Source organism: Agelaius phoeniceus, chromosome 13 (genome assembly GCF_051311805.1).
Source record: "Agelaius phoeniceus isolate bAgePho1 chromosome 13, bAgePho1.hap1, whole genome shotgun sequence".
Taxonomy (NCBI): Eukaryota; Metazoa; Chordata; class Aves; order Passeriformes; family Icteridae; genus Agelaius; species Agelaius phoeniceus.
Window position 1 is genome coordinate 7,778,310 of NC_135277.1, and position 13,701 is coordinate 7,792,010.

A 13,701-nucleotide genomic window follows, 5' to 3' on the forward strand; every position below is an offset into this window, starting at 1 on the left:
ACAAGCAGATCCCCAGCTCCTCTGATGCCCACGGCTGGTACTCGCAGGGCAAGGCAAGAGCCCAGCTCCCATAGGCAAGGCCAAGGAGGAGATGCCTGGCTGAGCAGGGCACTTGTGGCCAAGGGAGGTGCAGGAAGATTGTCCAGAGCTGCAGGGACAGAGAGCTGTGGTAAGACATGGATGACACTTGGCTATTCATGCCGATTTCAGGGGTCCCCTCCCAGTGTGGCAGATTCTGGACATGAGCAAAGCTCCTCTGTCCTGTTCACCACAATGTTCCCTACATGGGATCACACCCTCAGTGCAGGCAGATCCTGCTCCAGCAGCATCCATGCCCCAGCCCTTCCCAAGAAGGCTCTGTTTGGAACATCCCCACAGGCAGCTCTTGCAAAATTCACAGCTCCCTCCAGCCCTGGAGGCATGCTTGAGTGTAAGAGCCGATCTAGCTCCAAGCTGGGGGATTTACTCCAGGATCAAAGCCAAAGGAGGAGACACAGGGTGTGGGTGCTGATAGAGGCTTCCCCTCCCCAAGTCCCATCCCGCCACGCCTGGACAGCTGTGAGCAGTCTCCAGCAGCTGTGACAGGGTGGAGACGGTGGGAAAGATGCACACAAAGCCCTGAGATACCCTGTTTTTCAGGCAGGGAAGGGAGCTAGGGGGATCTGTGAAGGCAGGAGAGGTGCAGGGCCAGCACAGCACCCCCCAGGGTGGAGGAGTCAAGGGGCTCAGGAGGGAATCCTGGAGGATCACCAGACCAGACAGACTTTGGGAGATGGACTTTGGGGAGGCACAGGTCAGACAAGCCAACACCCCCAAAAGTTTCAGCTGGTTTTAATACTGTCAGAGACACCCCAGAGTGGGGCCATCGCTGCCATCCCACTCGGGCTCCCTCAGCCCTTGCCAAAGCAAACCCACTGCCAGCCCAGCCCCCGGGTGCTTCACATCCCAGCAGGCAGGGGAAGCATCGCTGCCAGCCCAGGACAGCCTGCCCGTGCTCCCACCTGGGACTCACTCATCTCCTACTGCTGATCCCGAGGGCTCGAGCATTGCAAGAGGCTCCCCTCCACCCCATGTAAAGGGAAAAAAATCAGGTTACAAAAAGGGTCATGGCACGGCCCTCTGCCCACTGCATTTGGGTGGTTTAATTACCACCTTTCCCATCTTTTCTTTGCATTCTTCTGGCTACAAACCAACTCTCCCCACTACCAGATCACAGTCCCCCTGGTCACCACTGGGCTCTGAGGACAAGGGATGGCCAGGCATGCCAAACTGCAGTAAGCTGGGGATGATGGCAATGCTGAGACTGGGAGGCTGCTGGAGCTGGCATCCCAGGAAGGGGAATGGGCAATGCCTGCCAGAGTGCCCAGCAGGTAGAGCCACCATCAGTGGGGATCTGGTGCCTCCTGACAGGAGTGTCTCATCACTCCACTTGCACTATGCGGTGCTGACATCGCAGACAAGGAGACTCAGAGCCTGGCAAAATGGGCAGGGGACAACAGCTGAGATTTTTCAGAGGATTTTTACAGCCCCTGCTTGCAGACAAGCAGGGAGCAGGAGGGACATTGGAGGCTGCAAGCCAGGGGAGCCTGCCCTAAGACCCTGAAAACTGCTGAGCCCCAAGACACAGCTCAGGCAAGAGACTGCCACTGGCTGTAGCCTCTCTGCTGGAAGCAGAAGCGAGAAGGAGAAAATTTGTCCCCAGGCTTAGCTGAGAAGATAAAGCCAAGCCCTGGTTGCAGGACAGGGTCCCCCAGCAAGGCCTCATTTGCAGGATGGTGTCCCCAAGAAAGCCCCAGTTGCAGGAGGGGGTTTCAGCCCTGGCTGGAGCAGCAAGAGGACAGGAGCCATCCCCACGTCCCACCTGCAAGGGCCCCGTAAAGTGCAGTGCTGCAGCCCCAGCACCACCGCGGGGCAGGGGAGCCCTCTTGGCCGCCTCCTGAGTGTGGGGACATGGAGAGGGGGGTGTGAGGGCAGAGCAGGAGTGGGCAGGGGCAGGCAGGGTGCAGGCTGGGCAGCGGGGAAGAGCAGCCCCGTCCTTGCTCCCCGTGCCTACTCATCGCAGCCCAGCAGCTCCACGCGCAGGGTGATGCGGTTGTGCCAGGCCACGGGCAGGATGCGCACATAGCGGGCGTAGAAGGGCACGTCGAACACGTTCTTCTTGTGTGAGTAGTTGTCACTGTTGCCGTGGAAGATCTAGAGGAGAAAGGTGGGTTATCAGGGCTGCCAGGACCCCAGGGCAGCGGTGACAGCACCGATTGACAGAGGTCAAGAAGGCTTTGGACAACACTCTCAGGCTTTGGACAACACTCTCACATGGTGTGACTCTTGGGGTGCCCTGTGCAGGGCCAGGAGTTGGACTCAATGATCCTTGTGGGTACCTTCCAACTCAGCATATTTTTGTGATTCTGTGACCTGAGCCCCACCCTTCATCCCTCCCAACCATGGCATGTCACAGACATCTTTTATGAAAAATCCTTTTTTTAGGATTTTTTCTCCTGAGAATCTGAGAGGCCTCAGGAACAAAATGTAAACAATAATTATTTGCTGCTGTGGAATGCAACAGGTGCATCTGTGATTAGTCTTATGTAGTTGTTTTTAATTAATAGCCAATCACAATCAGCTAGTTTGGACTCTTTGTCCAAGATACAAGCTTTTGTTATTTTTTTTCTTTTTTTTATTCTTAGCTAGCTTTCTGATGAAATATTTCTCTTTTTTTAGTATAGTTTTAATATAATATATATAATAAATAATAAATCAAGCCTTCTGAAACACAGAGTCAGATCCTCATCTCTTCCCTCATCCTAAGACCCCTGTGAACACCACCACCATGGCATGCCTGAGCCCTGGGAAATCACTTTGCCCTCCTCACACCCACCTTGGTGCTGTTTGTCTGGGCATCCCGGTACAGGGTCCAGGACGTGCCATTGTCACTGTAGGCCACCTTGTAAGCTGCCACATACTGGATGTGCCCAAAGTCACGGGCTCCTTGTGTGATGATGCCTGTCACCTTCTTCTGGTCCCGAAGGTCAATCTGGCAGAGACAAGGCTTGTCAGAGCTCCTTGCAGGAGCAGTGCTCCCACCCTACAGCGCCCTTCATGCTCCAGAGGCAGCCAGGAAAAGCTGGCCCCTGGGGGTCAAGAATGGAGAAAACACCACTTGACCCCCATGCCAGACAAATCATGAAACATGACTGTGAAATATTTGATCCTTCAACACTCACAGCATCACTCAAAGCAACCAAAAGTGGGCGCAAACCCATCTCAGCTCCCTTGCCCATCCCTGCCACCTCCACATTTTTTGCTGGAAACACCAGTGTGGGAAGGACAGCAAAAAATTTCAATTCAAAAAAAATACAGGATTCACAGAGGAAATGCATTTCCACTGGAAAGTAATTCTGGCTGAGAAAATATGCAGTTAACAGAATGTGACATTTGGGTTCTAAGCGCGACGGTTTCTATTCTCTTTACTCTGCCACACTGTGTTTACTGCTGCTGGCACGTTACAGGGTAAACCACCAAAGGAGCTGAAAGCCTCATTAATTTAGCTCTGTTTTCATGCTCATGGAGGGCAATTCCAGCGATACAATACACATAAATCCTGAGTGCACATGTAAATCTATACACTTATATACAAACAGGCAGCCTGTGGTGCAATAGCCCAGCTCAGCGTGTCATCCTGACCCCGTCATCAGCTCAACAAGCTGGTTTATTTAGAGTTGAGAGACAGCTGCTTTTAATCATTTCCCAAATAAAAAGTGGGACAAATATCTAAACTGCTTTGTCCTATTATGTCATGGAATCATGTGAAAAGTACAAAAACAGGGGAGCAAGGGAAACTGAGAAGGAAATTTCAAAACCATTTGTTTCTATTCCAGGCTGAAAAGAGAAAAGCAAGCCTGATTTTTTTTCCTGCAAAACAGAAACATGGTGTTCTGGGCAGCCAGTGTGTTGGGACGGTCACTCCAGGCTGGGATGGCATTTCCTCAGGGGTTGAGACAGAACTGGGGTGCTGCAGGCTTGATGCACTCCACAAGAAGGTGCAGATATGGTACCACCTTGCTCCTATGGGCTGATTCTGACCCAGAGCTCCAGGACTGCTGTTAAAACCTGTGGCTGTGGTCTCATCCTGACCCCTCCCAGTGATCCCCACTCAGGGAGAGCATTGCTGGACTTTGTGACCCACAACAAGGCTCTGGTCACACCAACCCAGCTGTTCCAGCTACCCTGAAACAGGAGGTGTCCCTAGGCACAGCTGAGGAGCTGGTGAGGAGATATCAGGTTACAGAGACCAGAGACCCACCTGCAGCCACTCAGACGGGTCGTTGTTCAGGGCTGTCCAGGCGTTGGTCTTGCCTGTCATGTCCAGGCGAGCGTAATGAGGGTGCCAGGTAAAGGCATCGATGCCCCAGGTCTTGAAGACACTGGAGGCTGTGATCTGCTGGTCGGAGATGAGGCGGGATTTCATGCCCAGAGGCTCCGAGCAACCTGCCGTGTTGAAATACACTGTAACACAACAGTTTACACAGGCAGTGAAAAGGAAAGAGACAACTGCAAGCACAACCCCGCAGCCCTGTTAGAAGCCATCCCCACATTCTCATTCCACTGCCCAGAGCGGCACCAGAGCCAGGCAGGGAAATGCTCAGCAGATGAGCAGGGCGGTCTTTTCCCGGGATTTTTAGCTCCCAGCTATTCCCTGGCTCACAGTGCCTCCTGCTGCAGGGATGAGTAGATGTCCCCATAGCCCAGACCCGCCAAGCCCAGCCCTGGAATACAGAAAGCTTTGGCAGGAAGCAGAGAAGGATGTGGAAAGAGAAACGCAAAGATATCCCCAGCCAAAAGCACGGATGGCACCACACCCACACAGCAGCAGGACAGGACCCAAGCCCCCACAAGATCCCACTCCCACACCAACACACGAGTCCCACTCAGTTCCCAGGGATGTGCTGCAGGGCAGGAATGCAGGAGGCACAGGGAAAGGGCTCAGGCTGATGATCCCTCCCATTTCCCAGAGGACTTTGATCCTCTGCTGCTTTTCAAGCTCTCTCTTTTCAAGCAGGAAAAGCAGCGGGTTCACAGCTCAGACAGGGAGGGGGCACAGTAGAAACTCCTGCCTTGGGAAGGTGTTAGCAGGGTGAGAATGCAGCTCGAGCGGGCTGAGCCGATGGGATTAACGGCTTGTGCTCCCCAAACGCACCCCTGGGTATTCCCAGGCACCAACATGAGGAAAAGCAAGCACTGAGAAATCCCCTGTCCTGAGGGATCAGAAGCAGGCCAAGGGGTGATGCCCTGCCCTGTGTCACCCCCTGCCCTGCAGCCCCTTGAGGGGACAGCACTGGCATTTACCGTTCATCTCGCAGCCGATGAGCTCGAAGCGCAGCGTGCAGGCACGGCGGCACATCACGGGGTAAATGCGGATGAACTGGGCCGTGATGGGAGGGTTGAACATGTTGGTCCTCATGGTGCCATAGTCCATGTTCCCCTCAAAAACCTGCAACAGTGACCAGGGCTCAGTGCCCCAGCTCTCCCACAGTCTCCTGCAGCAAATCCCTTGCACAGCAGACAGAGAGATCTCGGCACTGCCAATGGCAAAAGAGCACAGAGGGGGAAGCTGGGCTCTGTTTTTGTGCCCTGGAACAGTGCAGGACCTTGGAGGAGCTCCAACACTCCCAACAGAGCTTTGCAACATTCCCTGCTTCATCCTCACCCCCACAGAGCCACACATGCAGCAACACCCACTCCCACCACCACAATGCTCCTCAAATCATGACAAGCAGAGAGGTGGTTCACTTCTTCCTTTTTAACATAATAAATAGAATCAAATTGCCTTTCATGCACTTTTTCCACTGCTGCAGAAACAAGAGCAATTTTTCTATTTTTTTTAAAGCAAAGCAGAAACTCCCAACCATTCCCTGGATGCTCAGAAGGCCAGCAGGAGACACTTGCCATAAAGAACTGCAAGTGGAGAGTAGGCAATCTACAAGTATTCCCACTTTGAGAGACACTGTCAGCTGGTGCTTGCTGCAGATACATCACCAAGCTACCCAAGCTGCTCAGTAGCACTCCCAGACCAAGCCCAGTTCCCACAGGATGTCAGTGATAAAGATACTATCTGAATGACCTAAATCAGGCAGGGCTGCTTCTTTGGTTATGCTTATTATGGTCAATTAAACAGAGGCAGGGAGTATTGCTTGGCACTGGAACAGCCTGTGCCATCTCCCTGCTAGCAGAGTTCCCATCGGTTCCCAGCACAGCTTTGCCCCAGGTCAGAAGCGCTTTCCCACACACAGGGATGCAGCTCACAGCCACTCCAGCACCCACAGCACCGCTGGATGGGGGGAGCTGGGACATCCCCTGCACAGAGCATCGCAGCCCACCTTGTCTACATCCTTTTTCTCATCCTTGAAGAAGGTGAACTCCTTCCCATCGAGGCTGTAGGCGACTTTGTAGGCGCGGACAAACTCCTGCTGCCCCACGCGGCGCGCGCCCTGCGTGATGATCCCGCTCAGCCGCATCTTCCGCAGCAGGTTGGCCTGCGGGGGGGAGAAGAGGATGAGTGGGGTGCAGTGAGGATGGCCTGCACACAGCCCTTGCACCCACCAGGATCACCAAGTCTGGGTGGGAGGGTGGGCACTGGGACAAGGAAAAGGGGCTGCCCAGGGTGCTGGAACTCCTTTAGGGAGGAAGCCCTCCATCCCTCCAGCCTTGCATCCCAAGGTGGGCAGAGCAAGGGGGATGATCAAGCCATGTCCCACCTTCCTCCAATGGACTTGCCTCCTCCAGGCACATCCCAAGATACCCCTGGGTGGCAGCTTGATGCAGCAATTTAGCTCCACACTTGCCACCAGGAGCAGTGAAATCACATAACAGCAGCACTGCAAGACCAGCCATGGCTGCTGGGCTGCTCTCTGTGCTGGCAATCCAGTCCTGCCCCAGGTACCTGGATCCAGGGGCTCTTGTCGTAGTTGCTGGAGGTCCAGGCATTGACGATGCCGTGGTTGTTGAGGCGGGCGAGCTCTGGCCCCCAGCGCTGGAGGCCAAGGAAGCCGTAATAGACAGAGGATGCTGAGAGCTGGGCATCAGAGATGGCTCCTCCTTCCATGCCCAGGAGAACAGCACAGCCTGGAGGCAGAGGGAAGATCAGGATCAAAGAGAGACAGTAACCAGGGAGAAGAACTAGGGGTCATTTGTTTCTTGTTTGGAGGCAGAACAGGAGAAGGAGGCCAGCCCTAGTATCTGGCTGTCCCCAAGGTGTCCTCTTCTCCTCATCCCTCAGCCAAAACCACACCATCCATCAGTTCCCCTCGCAGCACAGAGGTCTGGAGGAGAAAGGACCTTCCTGGAGCACTCCAGAGAGGAGAAAACACCTTCCTGAGGATGTTCCCTCCATTGAGACCAGGCCTGCTGGCACCAAGGATAGCCACAGCTACCCTCCAGATCCCATAAACCAGCTGGTGAGATCCCTCCTGGCAATGAGGGACAGACAGTAGGGAACAGGAGGGAAAGGGAATTCAGTACAATTGGTGCCAAAGACTTACGGCTGTGGCAGGTCTTCCCCAGGAATGGAGAAGGACACTTGCAGGTGTAGTCACCATCCAGGTCCAGGCAGGTGCCTCCATTTTTGCAAGGCTGGGAGGAGCACTCGTTCTTGTCTGGGAGAGAGAGAGGAGGAGCTCAGAAGGCAATCCCAAAACCAGTCCCAGAGAGAAGACCCCCCTCATTCAGTGCAACAAGAACAGGAGGAGGCATCCCCTGAACAAGGGCCATGGCAGGGTCCCTGAAGAGAGGATGGCACAGGTTGAAGCTCTAACCCAAGGATCTGTCTATGCTGTGTCCCCACAGAGTGCAGCTATGCAGGTGCACCAGGACACACAGTCACATCAAGGCTGGGAGCCTGCATGGAGCAGGCTGAGCCTTGAGGCACCCCTTGTGTTATTACTTGAGACACCAAGTCCCTCCAGAGATGCAGAGCAAGGTTCAGACACAACCAGTGCCCACACCATGGTCCTTCCCTCCACCCTGCAAGCTCCAGAACAGCCCATGATCCCTGTAAGCCTGGTGCCCCACGCAGTCACAGCTGCTCACAGCCCCTAGTTGTTACCCCAGGGGTCCCCAAGCTGTCAGTGGACAAGCTTCCCCTGCCTGTCCCCCGCTGTACTCACTGTTCTGGCAGTGCACCCCATCGTACCCCGCAGGGCACTTGCAGATGTAGTCAGTGAAGACGTCGCCCCGGTTTGGGACCAGCTGGCACTCACCATTGTTGTGGCAAGGATTGGGGTGGCAGGGCCCTGGGGAAGGGGAAAAACAACTGTAATATAGGCACAGGTGGAAAATTAAGAGCATCCAGTGGGCTTCCACTCCCCATAGACATTGCATTCCCCCCAAGTTCATCCCATCACCATATCCCTACTCAGATCTGTGCTCTATGTGTCCATCAGCCATCAGAAGGGCTGAACCCCAGTGGTGCAGGGCCAGGACAAGGGGAGCACCTGGGAAAGGGTCAGCTCCTCACCTTTCTCTGTCTCATTGCAGTCAATCCCAACATAGCCCTCAGGGCAGATGCAGAAGAAGGGGGCCTCATTAATCCCAGTCAGGCAGGTGCCCCCATTCTGACAGTGGTTCACATCACAGAAGTCACCTGGAAGTAAAGCCAGGTGTCACTGCAAGCCATCCCTAAGGCAGCCATCCACCAGAGCCCCATGCACACAAAGGCATCCCAGCCCAGCAAAGGAACTGGTCTGCTGCAAACCCCACAGGGAAGGGAGCACCTGGCAGGGACAGGCTGCTGGACCTTGCACAGGGCTGCTGGCATTCAAATGCAATGGTTGAGACTGGGAGCATAACCAGCAGCAAGGACCTGCCTTGTGCTGGCACATTAAAAAAGAGGTTGAACAGACACTATATGACAAAGTGAAAACAGGGGAAACCCAGGTTTTGGTGCATTAAATGTTTTTGACACTTGGCTGGAAAATGTGAGTTGCCTGGCTGGGGCTCGCTCAGGCATGAGGACAGAATGATTCAAGGGAATGGGGCTGGTGTTGTTGCTGGGGTTTGCTAATGTAAGTTTGTACTTGTAAGAACACCAAAAAGAAAAATCATTGTAGGGGGAGCTCGCATTCCTCAGTTCCCACATGCTGGAGTCAGGCAGGGAGGAAGCACAAGGTCCATCTCTGCAGGACGCCTGCCAGACCTCCATCATTCTCCAAGCAGCTCCCACGAGGCAGCCCTGGCTCACAGGCAGGTTCCCCCAGGGAGCTGGTGGGGCTGCACCAAATTCCCTGCCTGTTCATCCATCTCCAGCATCTGCCACGGTGTAGGGTTTTTGTGGCAAGGTGGTGGTGGCAGGGCACTGCAAAGGTGGCTCAGCAAGAAGACAACAGGAGCTGCTCCCATGCTGGAGACAGCCAGTCCCAGCCAATGCCAGAACAGACCCTCTGCTGCTCAAAGCTGGTGCCCATCACCAGCACAGCTTCTGTGATAATGTATCCAAGATAAAGTAAAAAACACTGTGCAGCAGCTGTAGGAGAGGAGTGAGAAAAATGTGAGAGAAACAGCCCTGCAAACACCCCCGGCAGAGAATAAGGAGGGAAAGGAAGTGATCCAGGAGCAGGGATTCTACTGCAGCCCATGGAGAAGAGCTGTCTCCCTGAAGCCTGTGGAGGACATGGGGAGCAGATATCCACACTGCAGCCCACAGACACCTCCAGGCTGGAGCAGTCTCTTCCTCATGGACTGTATCTCATGGAAAGGGACCCACACCAGAGCAGTTAATGAATAACTGCAGCCCATGGGAAGGACCCACTCTGGATCTTTTCCTTTTTTTTCCCCACCCTGTCCTGTTGAGGAGGGAAGTGAATGATGTCAACCCACTGCACCCTCCAACCTTCTACGCTCCATTGCTGGGCTGAATCAGATTGCAAAAGCTGGGCTGAAATTCCTCCCACCCTCAATTTATTCTGCCTAAAAGCTGCAAGGCAGCAACATTCCATAAACCTAGAACAGATTTCCACAGGACTGGTTGAAAGCCTCAGTAACTCCTTGTCAAACAGGACAGCACATCCCTTGATGCCAGGCATTTCTCTGCTACGCTGCAGAAATCAGAACAAGGGCTGAACCCAGGTGGAGACCTAGGAATAACCCTTCACTGCCTGCATGACCTGGAGAAGGTGGAAGTTGATGAGCTGTGGGCTCACTGCCCAGATGAACACTAAACAACGCAGTTCTCATTTGCGTAAGCTACTACTCAATGAGCTCCTACTCATTAGTCCTTTAATAGCAGGACTCCTTCCAGTTAATCCTACTCTTCCTGACACTCCACATGTGTAGGGTACACACTGGTGGCAGGCAGGCCAGCATCAGGTGGAGGTTTCCATAAGGATGCTGCAGCTCCCTTAGCCCAGCCTCAGGAGGCAGAAAAACTTGGGCACCAGTTCAAATCACTGCCTGTGCTGCCCAGCCTGTTCTGCATGACCTCATGCTCCATCAATGCGCTGCCACGAGCTACAGCATGGGAGGAGAGGGCTCCTGCTGATAGTGGGGATGCCTTTGCTCCACACCCCTCCACAGGTCTTGGGCACATCCACCCACCCCATCCCACAGATCTCTCCCAGCAGCCAGTCAAGGCCACACAGACTGAGCTACTTTTGTTTAACAGTGGGACACGGCTGCTTCCCCAGGCACGCTGATGCTCCCCAGCACCAGTGCTGCCTCCAGCACAGGAGTGTCTGGGGTATGACATGGCAGCAAGGTCTCCTCCCAGGGTTGGGACAGGAAGGGTCCAAATTTTATGCTTCAGTTATTGCAAGTAACTGGACTCCCTTTTATCCCCTCCCAGGAATAATCCCTTACATAGTGGGTGTTGGTAGCCAGCCCCCTGCCTAGCAGTGAGGCACGCAGGTCACTTTTTCCACTGTAGCAAGCAGTTTCGGATGCTCCTGTTTCTGGGCTGTTTCAGGCCTGGTTTCAGAGCTGTTCAGCATCTCCATCCTCCACACACACATTTTTCTCCAGTCAAGGACAGAGCTGTCACAGACTGAACACTCAGGAACTAAGGCAACAAAGATCAACCACCGCTTTTGGAAATGTTTGCTTATATGAACCCACAGGCTGGCTGGGAGGCAAAAATAACATCCTCCAAATACTGGGACAGCTCATCCCAGCGGGGCTGGGGGAATTCAGGTCTCGGGAGGGCAAAAAGGGCACCTCAGCCATCCAGGGAGAGCAAACATAAACAAGGCCTTTCTCACCCCCTCCTGCTGTCCTTTGTCCCTGACCTGGAGCCTCTACTTAAGCTTTGCTCCCCTTTTCCCTGGTCTCGTCCATCCCTTTCAGAGCCAAGCGCCCCAGGCATGACCCACGGGGTTATGATGAAGCTGCTCCTCCGCGGGGTTGCCCTGGCCAGGCCAGCTGGGCGCGTACCAGGCGGTCCCAGGGACGCTGTTTACATTGCGAGCACGGTTATCTGAGCCTGAAAGCACAGGACAGCCCGGCGGAGAGACTCCCGCCTCGGGAGAAGGGACGGGGCCGTGGACCCGAGATTCCCGCTCCGGCAGCAGCAGCAGCAGCCCTGGGGCTGCACGCTGTCCCACTCGCACTGCGTGCCCTGCAACCCGCACCGCAGCCTGGACCCACTCACCCTGCACCCCCAGGATCCCCGGCCCCGTGGATCTCGGGCATCTCGGGTTTCCCCGCACACACCCCCTACACACCGGACAACCCCTGCGCCCCGGATCCCTCGCACTCCACACCGCCAGCATTCCGGGCTCCCCTGTACTCTGGATCCCCTGAAACTCACCCTCTCCCGCACCGCGGATCCCCTGCACACCAGGCAACCCTGCACTCCAGATTCTCTGCACTCTGCCTGCCCCGCGCCCCGGAATCCCTGCACACCGGACAACCCTGCACTCCAAATCCCCACCTCTCCGGATCCACAGCATTCCAGCCTGCCTGGCACCCAGGTTTCCCTGCACCCCGCATCCCCTGAGCCCGGCTCCCCGGCACCGCTGATCCCCGGGATCCCGGCACTCCTGATCCCCGCTTCCCCGGCACTCCGTCCCGCCGGGCACTCACCGGACACGACCAGCAGCAGCGGGAACGCCACCGCCACGGCGAGCAGCACCCGAAACAAGCTCGCCGCGCTCATGTTGCGGCTCATCCCGAGCTGTGCCGTGCGCTCCCCCCGAGCCGCTGCGCTGCGCTGCGCTGGGCTCCGCTCGGCTCGGCTCGGCTCCGCCGCGGGGCTCGGGGCGGGCAGTGACTCAGCCCGGCCCGGCGCGGCCCCACGTGCTCCGCCGCCCGCCCCCGGGGCGGGACCGGCCCGGAACAGCACGGCCGAGGGTCCGCGCCCCCGGGCTGCAGCAGCACGGGAGGTACAGCAATAAAGCAGCCAAGGTGTCTCTGCAAGCGAGAGCCAGCACGGCCACGCTGATGATGCTCAGGGAGGGGGACCGCTGGCTCACCCCGTGTCCCTCGGGTGGCCGGTAGGGACTTGCCGAGCCTGGCAGTGCCCATGGCTCCTGGCCCTGGCTGGCAGGCACAGGGTGCAGAGTTGGACCGGAATGTACTGGGGGCTGCCAGCACTTGGCAAAGGGAGAGCTGATCTGCAGCACAAACCCCACTTTTCCCTCCCTGGGTGGGATGAAAGCTGGAGAGGGCTTCCCCTCCGACGGACAGTGAACACAAGTGCCCTGTGTCATCCAGCATGCCAGTGGCATGGGGTTTTCCCGAGTTCCTCCTAACTAGCATCAAGGAAATCAGCTTGCAGCCAGGTCCAGCAAATATGTGAAAAGGATTGGGAGTGACATAACAGCTTTCTGCCCAAAGCACTGCGCCACAGCTCCACTGGTTTGGCCACAAACTAGCTCCTTTTTGAGCTGTGCCTGGCCACCAAGAGCTGGAAAAGCCCAGCCACACACTTGAGAGGAGCTGGTGCCCTGTGGGGAGCTCTGGCCTGGAAGGCAAAAACAGATTTAGCCCTGGAAGACTAAAGCATATTCAGGCTAAATCCATATTCAGCAGCAAATTCTTTGGAAAAGAGCACTGCACAGCACAGGAATGCCGGATCATTTGACCCTGTCATGGAAATCCACTCCAAACCCTCCTCCTCCTAAAGGTGAAGCTGATTTTATCTCTTCTTGCAAAACCCTCCATTTCAGCATTAACTAACCCACCTCAGACACTTGGGCTGCTCATATTTATGTGTTGACTCTGGCAGAGTGTTGCTACATTCCTGCCTTTGGCAATGCAGCCACGCAGCCACCCGTGAGCTGGGCAGTCCAGCTGCATGCCATGCACTTTGACCAGTCTTCCCACCTCCACTCCAGTGCCCAGCTAATGCTTTTGTCAGATGCAGTGCCCATGAGAGCACACAGAGCACAAGCAGCACCCTAAGGGAGAGATCCAGTGGCAGATCCAGCTGCCCCACTGTGCTGGTGACTTCTCAGTGCACCAGAGAATGAGAAACACATGGAACTGGACACGTATTCCCACCCACACCCACCACCCTCGCTGCTGGTGTTTCCCTAAATTAGTAACAACACAAAGAAAACTCCAGGTAGAGTTTAACTCCAGTGTAGGGAGAAACAACAGCTGGAAAGGAGGGAGCACACAAGACACAGGACTTGCTTTCGAATAACCCTTCAACCTCAGGGTAATTACTGCTGTGGTGTTCTGAGGAAAACAAGGTCAGGAGGAGGAGAGCTCAGG

The 13,701-nt window shown here is 55.4% G+C and overlaps 1 protein-coding gene across 2 annotated transcripts; it reads right to left on the minus strand.

Moving 5' to 3' along the window:
- Positions 1-815: 815 nt before the first annotated feature.
- On the minus strand, positions 816-12,361 carry MFGE8 (milk fat globule EGF and factor V/VIII domain containing). 2 transcript variants are annotated; one of them, XM_054642092.2, is made up of 10 exons: positions 12,067-12,361; positions 8,510-8,635; positions 8,160-8,285; positions 7,536-7,649; positions 6,938-7,119; positions 6,375-6,530; positions 5,344-5,488; positions 4,301-4,485; positions 2,876-3,031; positions 816-2,193 (listed from the first exon to the last, which is right to left on the minus strand). In XM_054642092.2, exons 1-10 carry the CDS (start codon positions 12,149-12,151, stop codon positions 2,050-2,052), a joined length of 1,419 nt encoding a protein of 472 aa, XP_054498067.2. In that variant the 5' UTR covers positions 12,152-12,361; the 3' UTR covers positions 816-2,049. The 2 variants fall into 2 exon arrangements, with proteins under 2 accessions (XP_054498067.2, XP_054498065.2); XM_054642090.2 differs by having other exon boundaries at positions 4,301-4,503; positions 12,067-12,353.
- Positions 12,362-13,701: the final 1,340 nt, after the last annotated feature.

Bases quoted from the DNA above. Each gene is read 5' to 3' on its own strand.
- MFGE8 (XM_054642090.2), bottom strand. From the start codon at position 12,151: ATGAGCCGCAACATGAGCGCGGCGAGCTTGTTTCGGGTGCTGCTCGCC. The intron at 4,504-5,343 runs GTAAATGCCAGT...GTTGTGTTACAG, and splicing joins CATCGGCTGCGAGATGAACG to TGTATTTCAACACGGCAGGT. The intron at 3,032-4,300 runs GTGGGTCTCTGG...TGTCTCTGCCAG, and splicing joins ACCCGTCTGAGTGGCTGCAG to ATTGACCTTCGGGACCAGAA.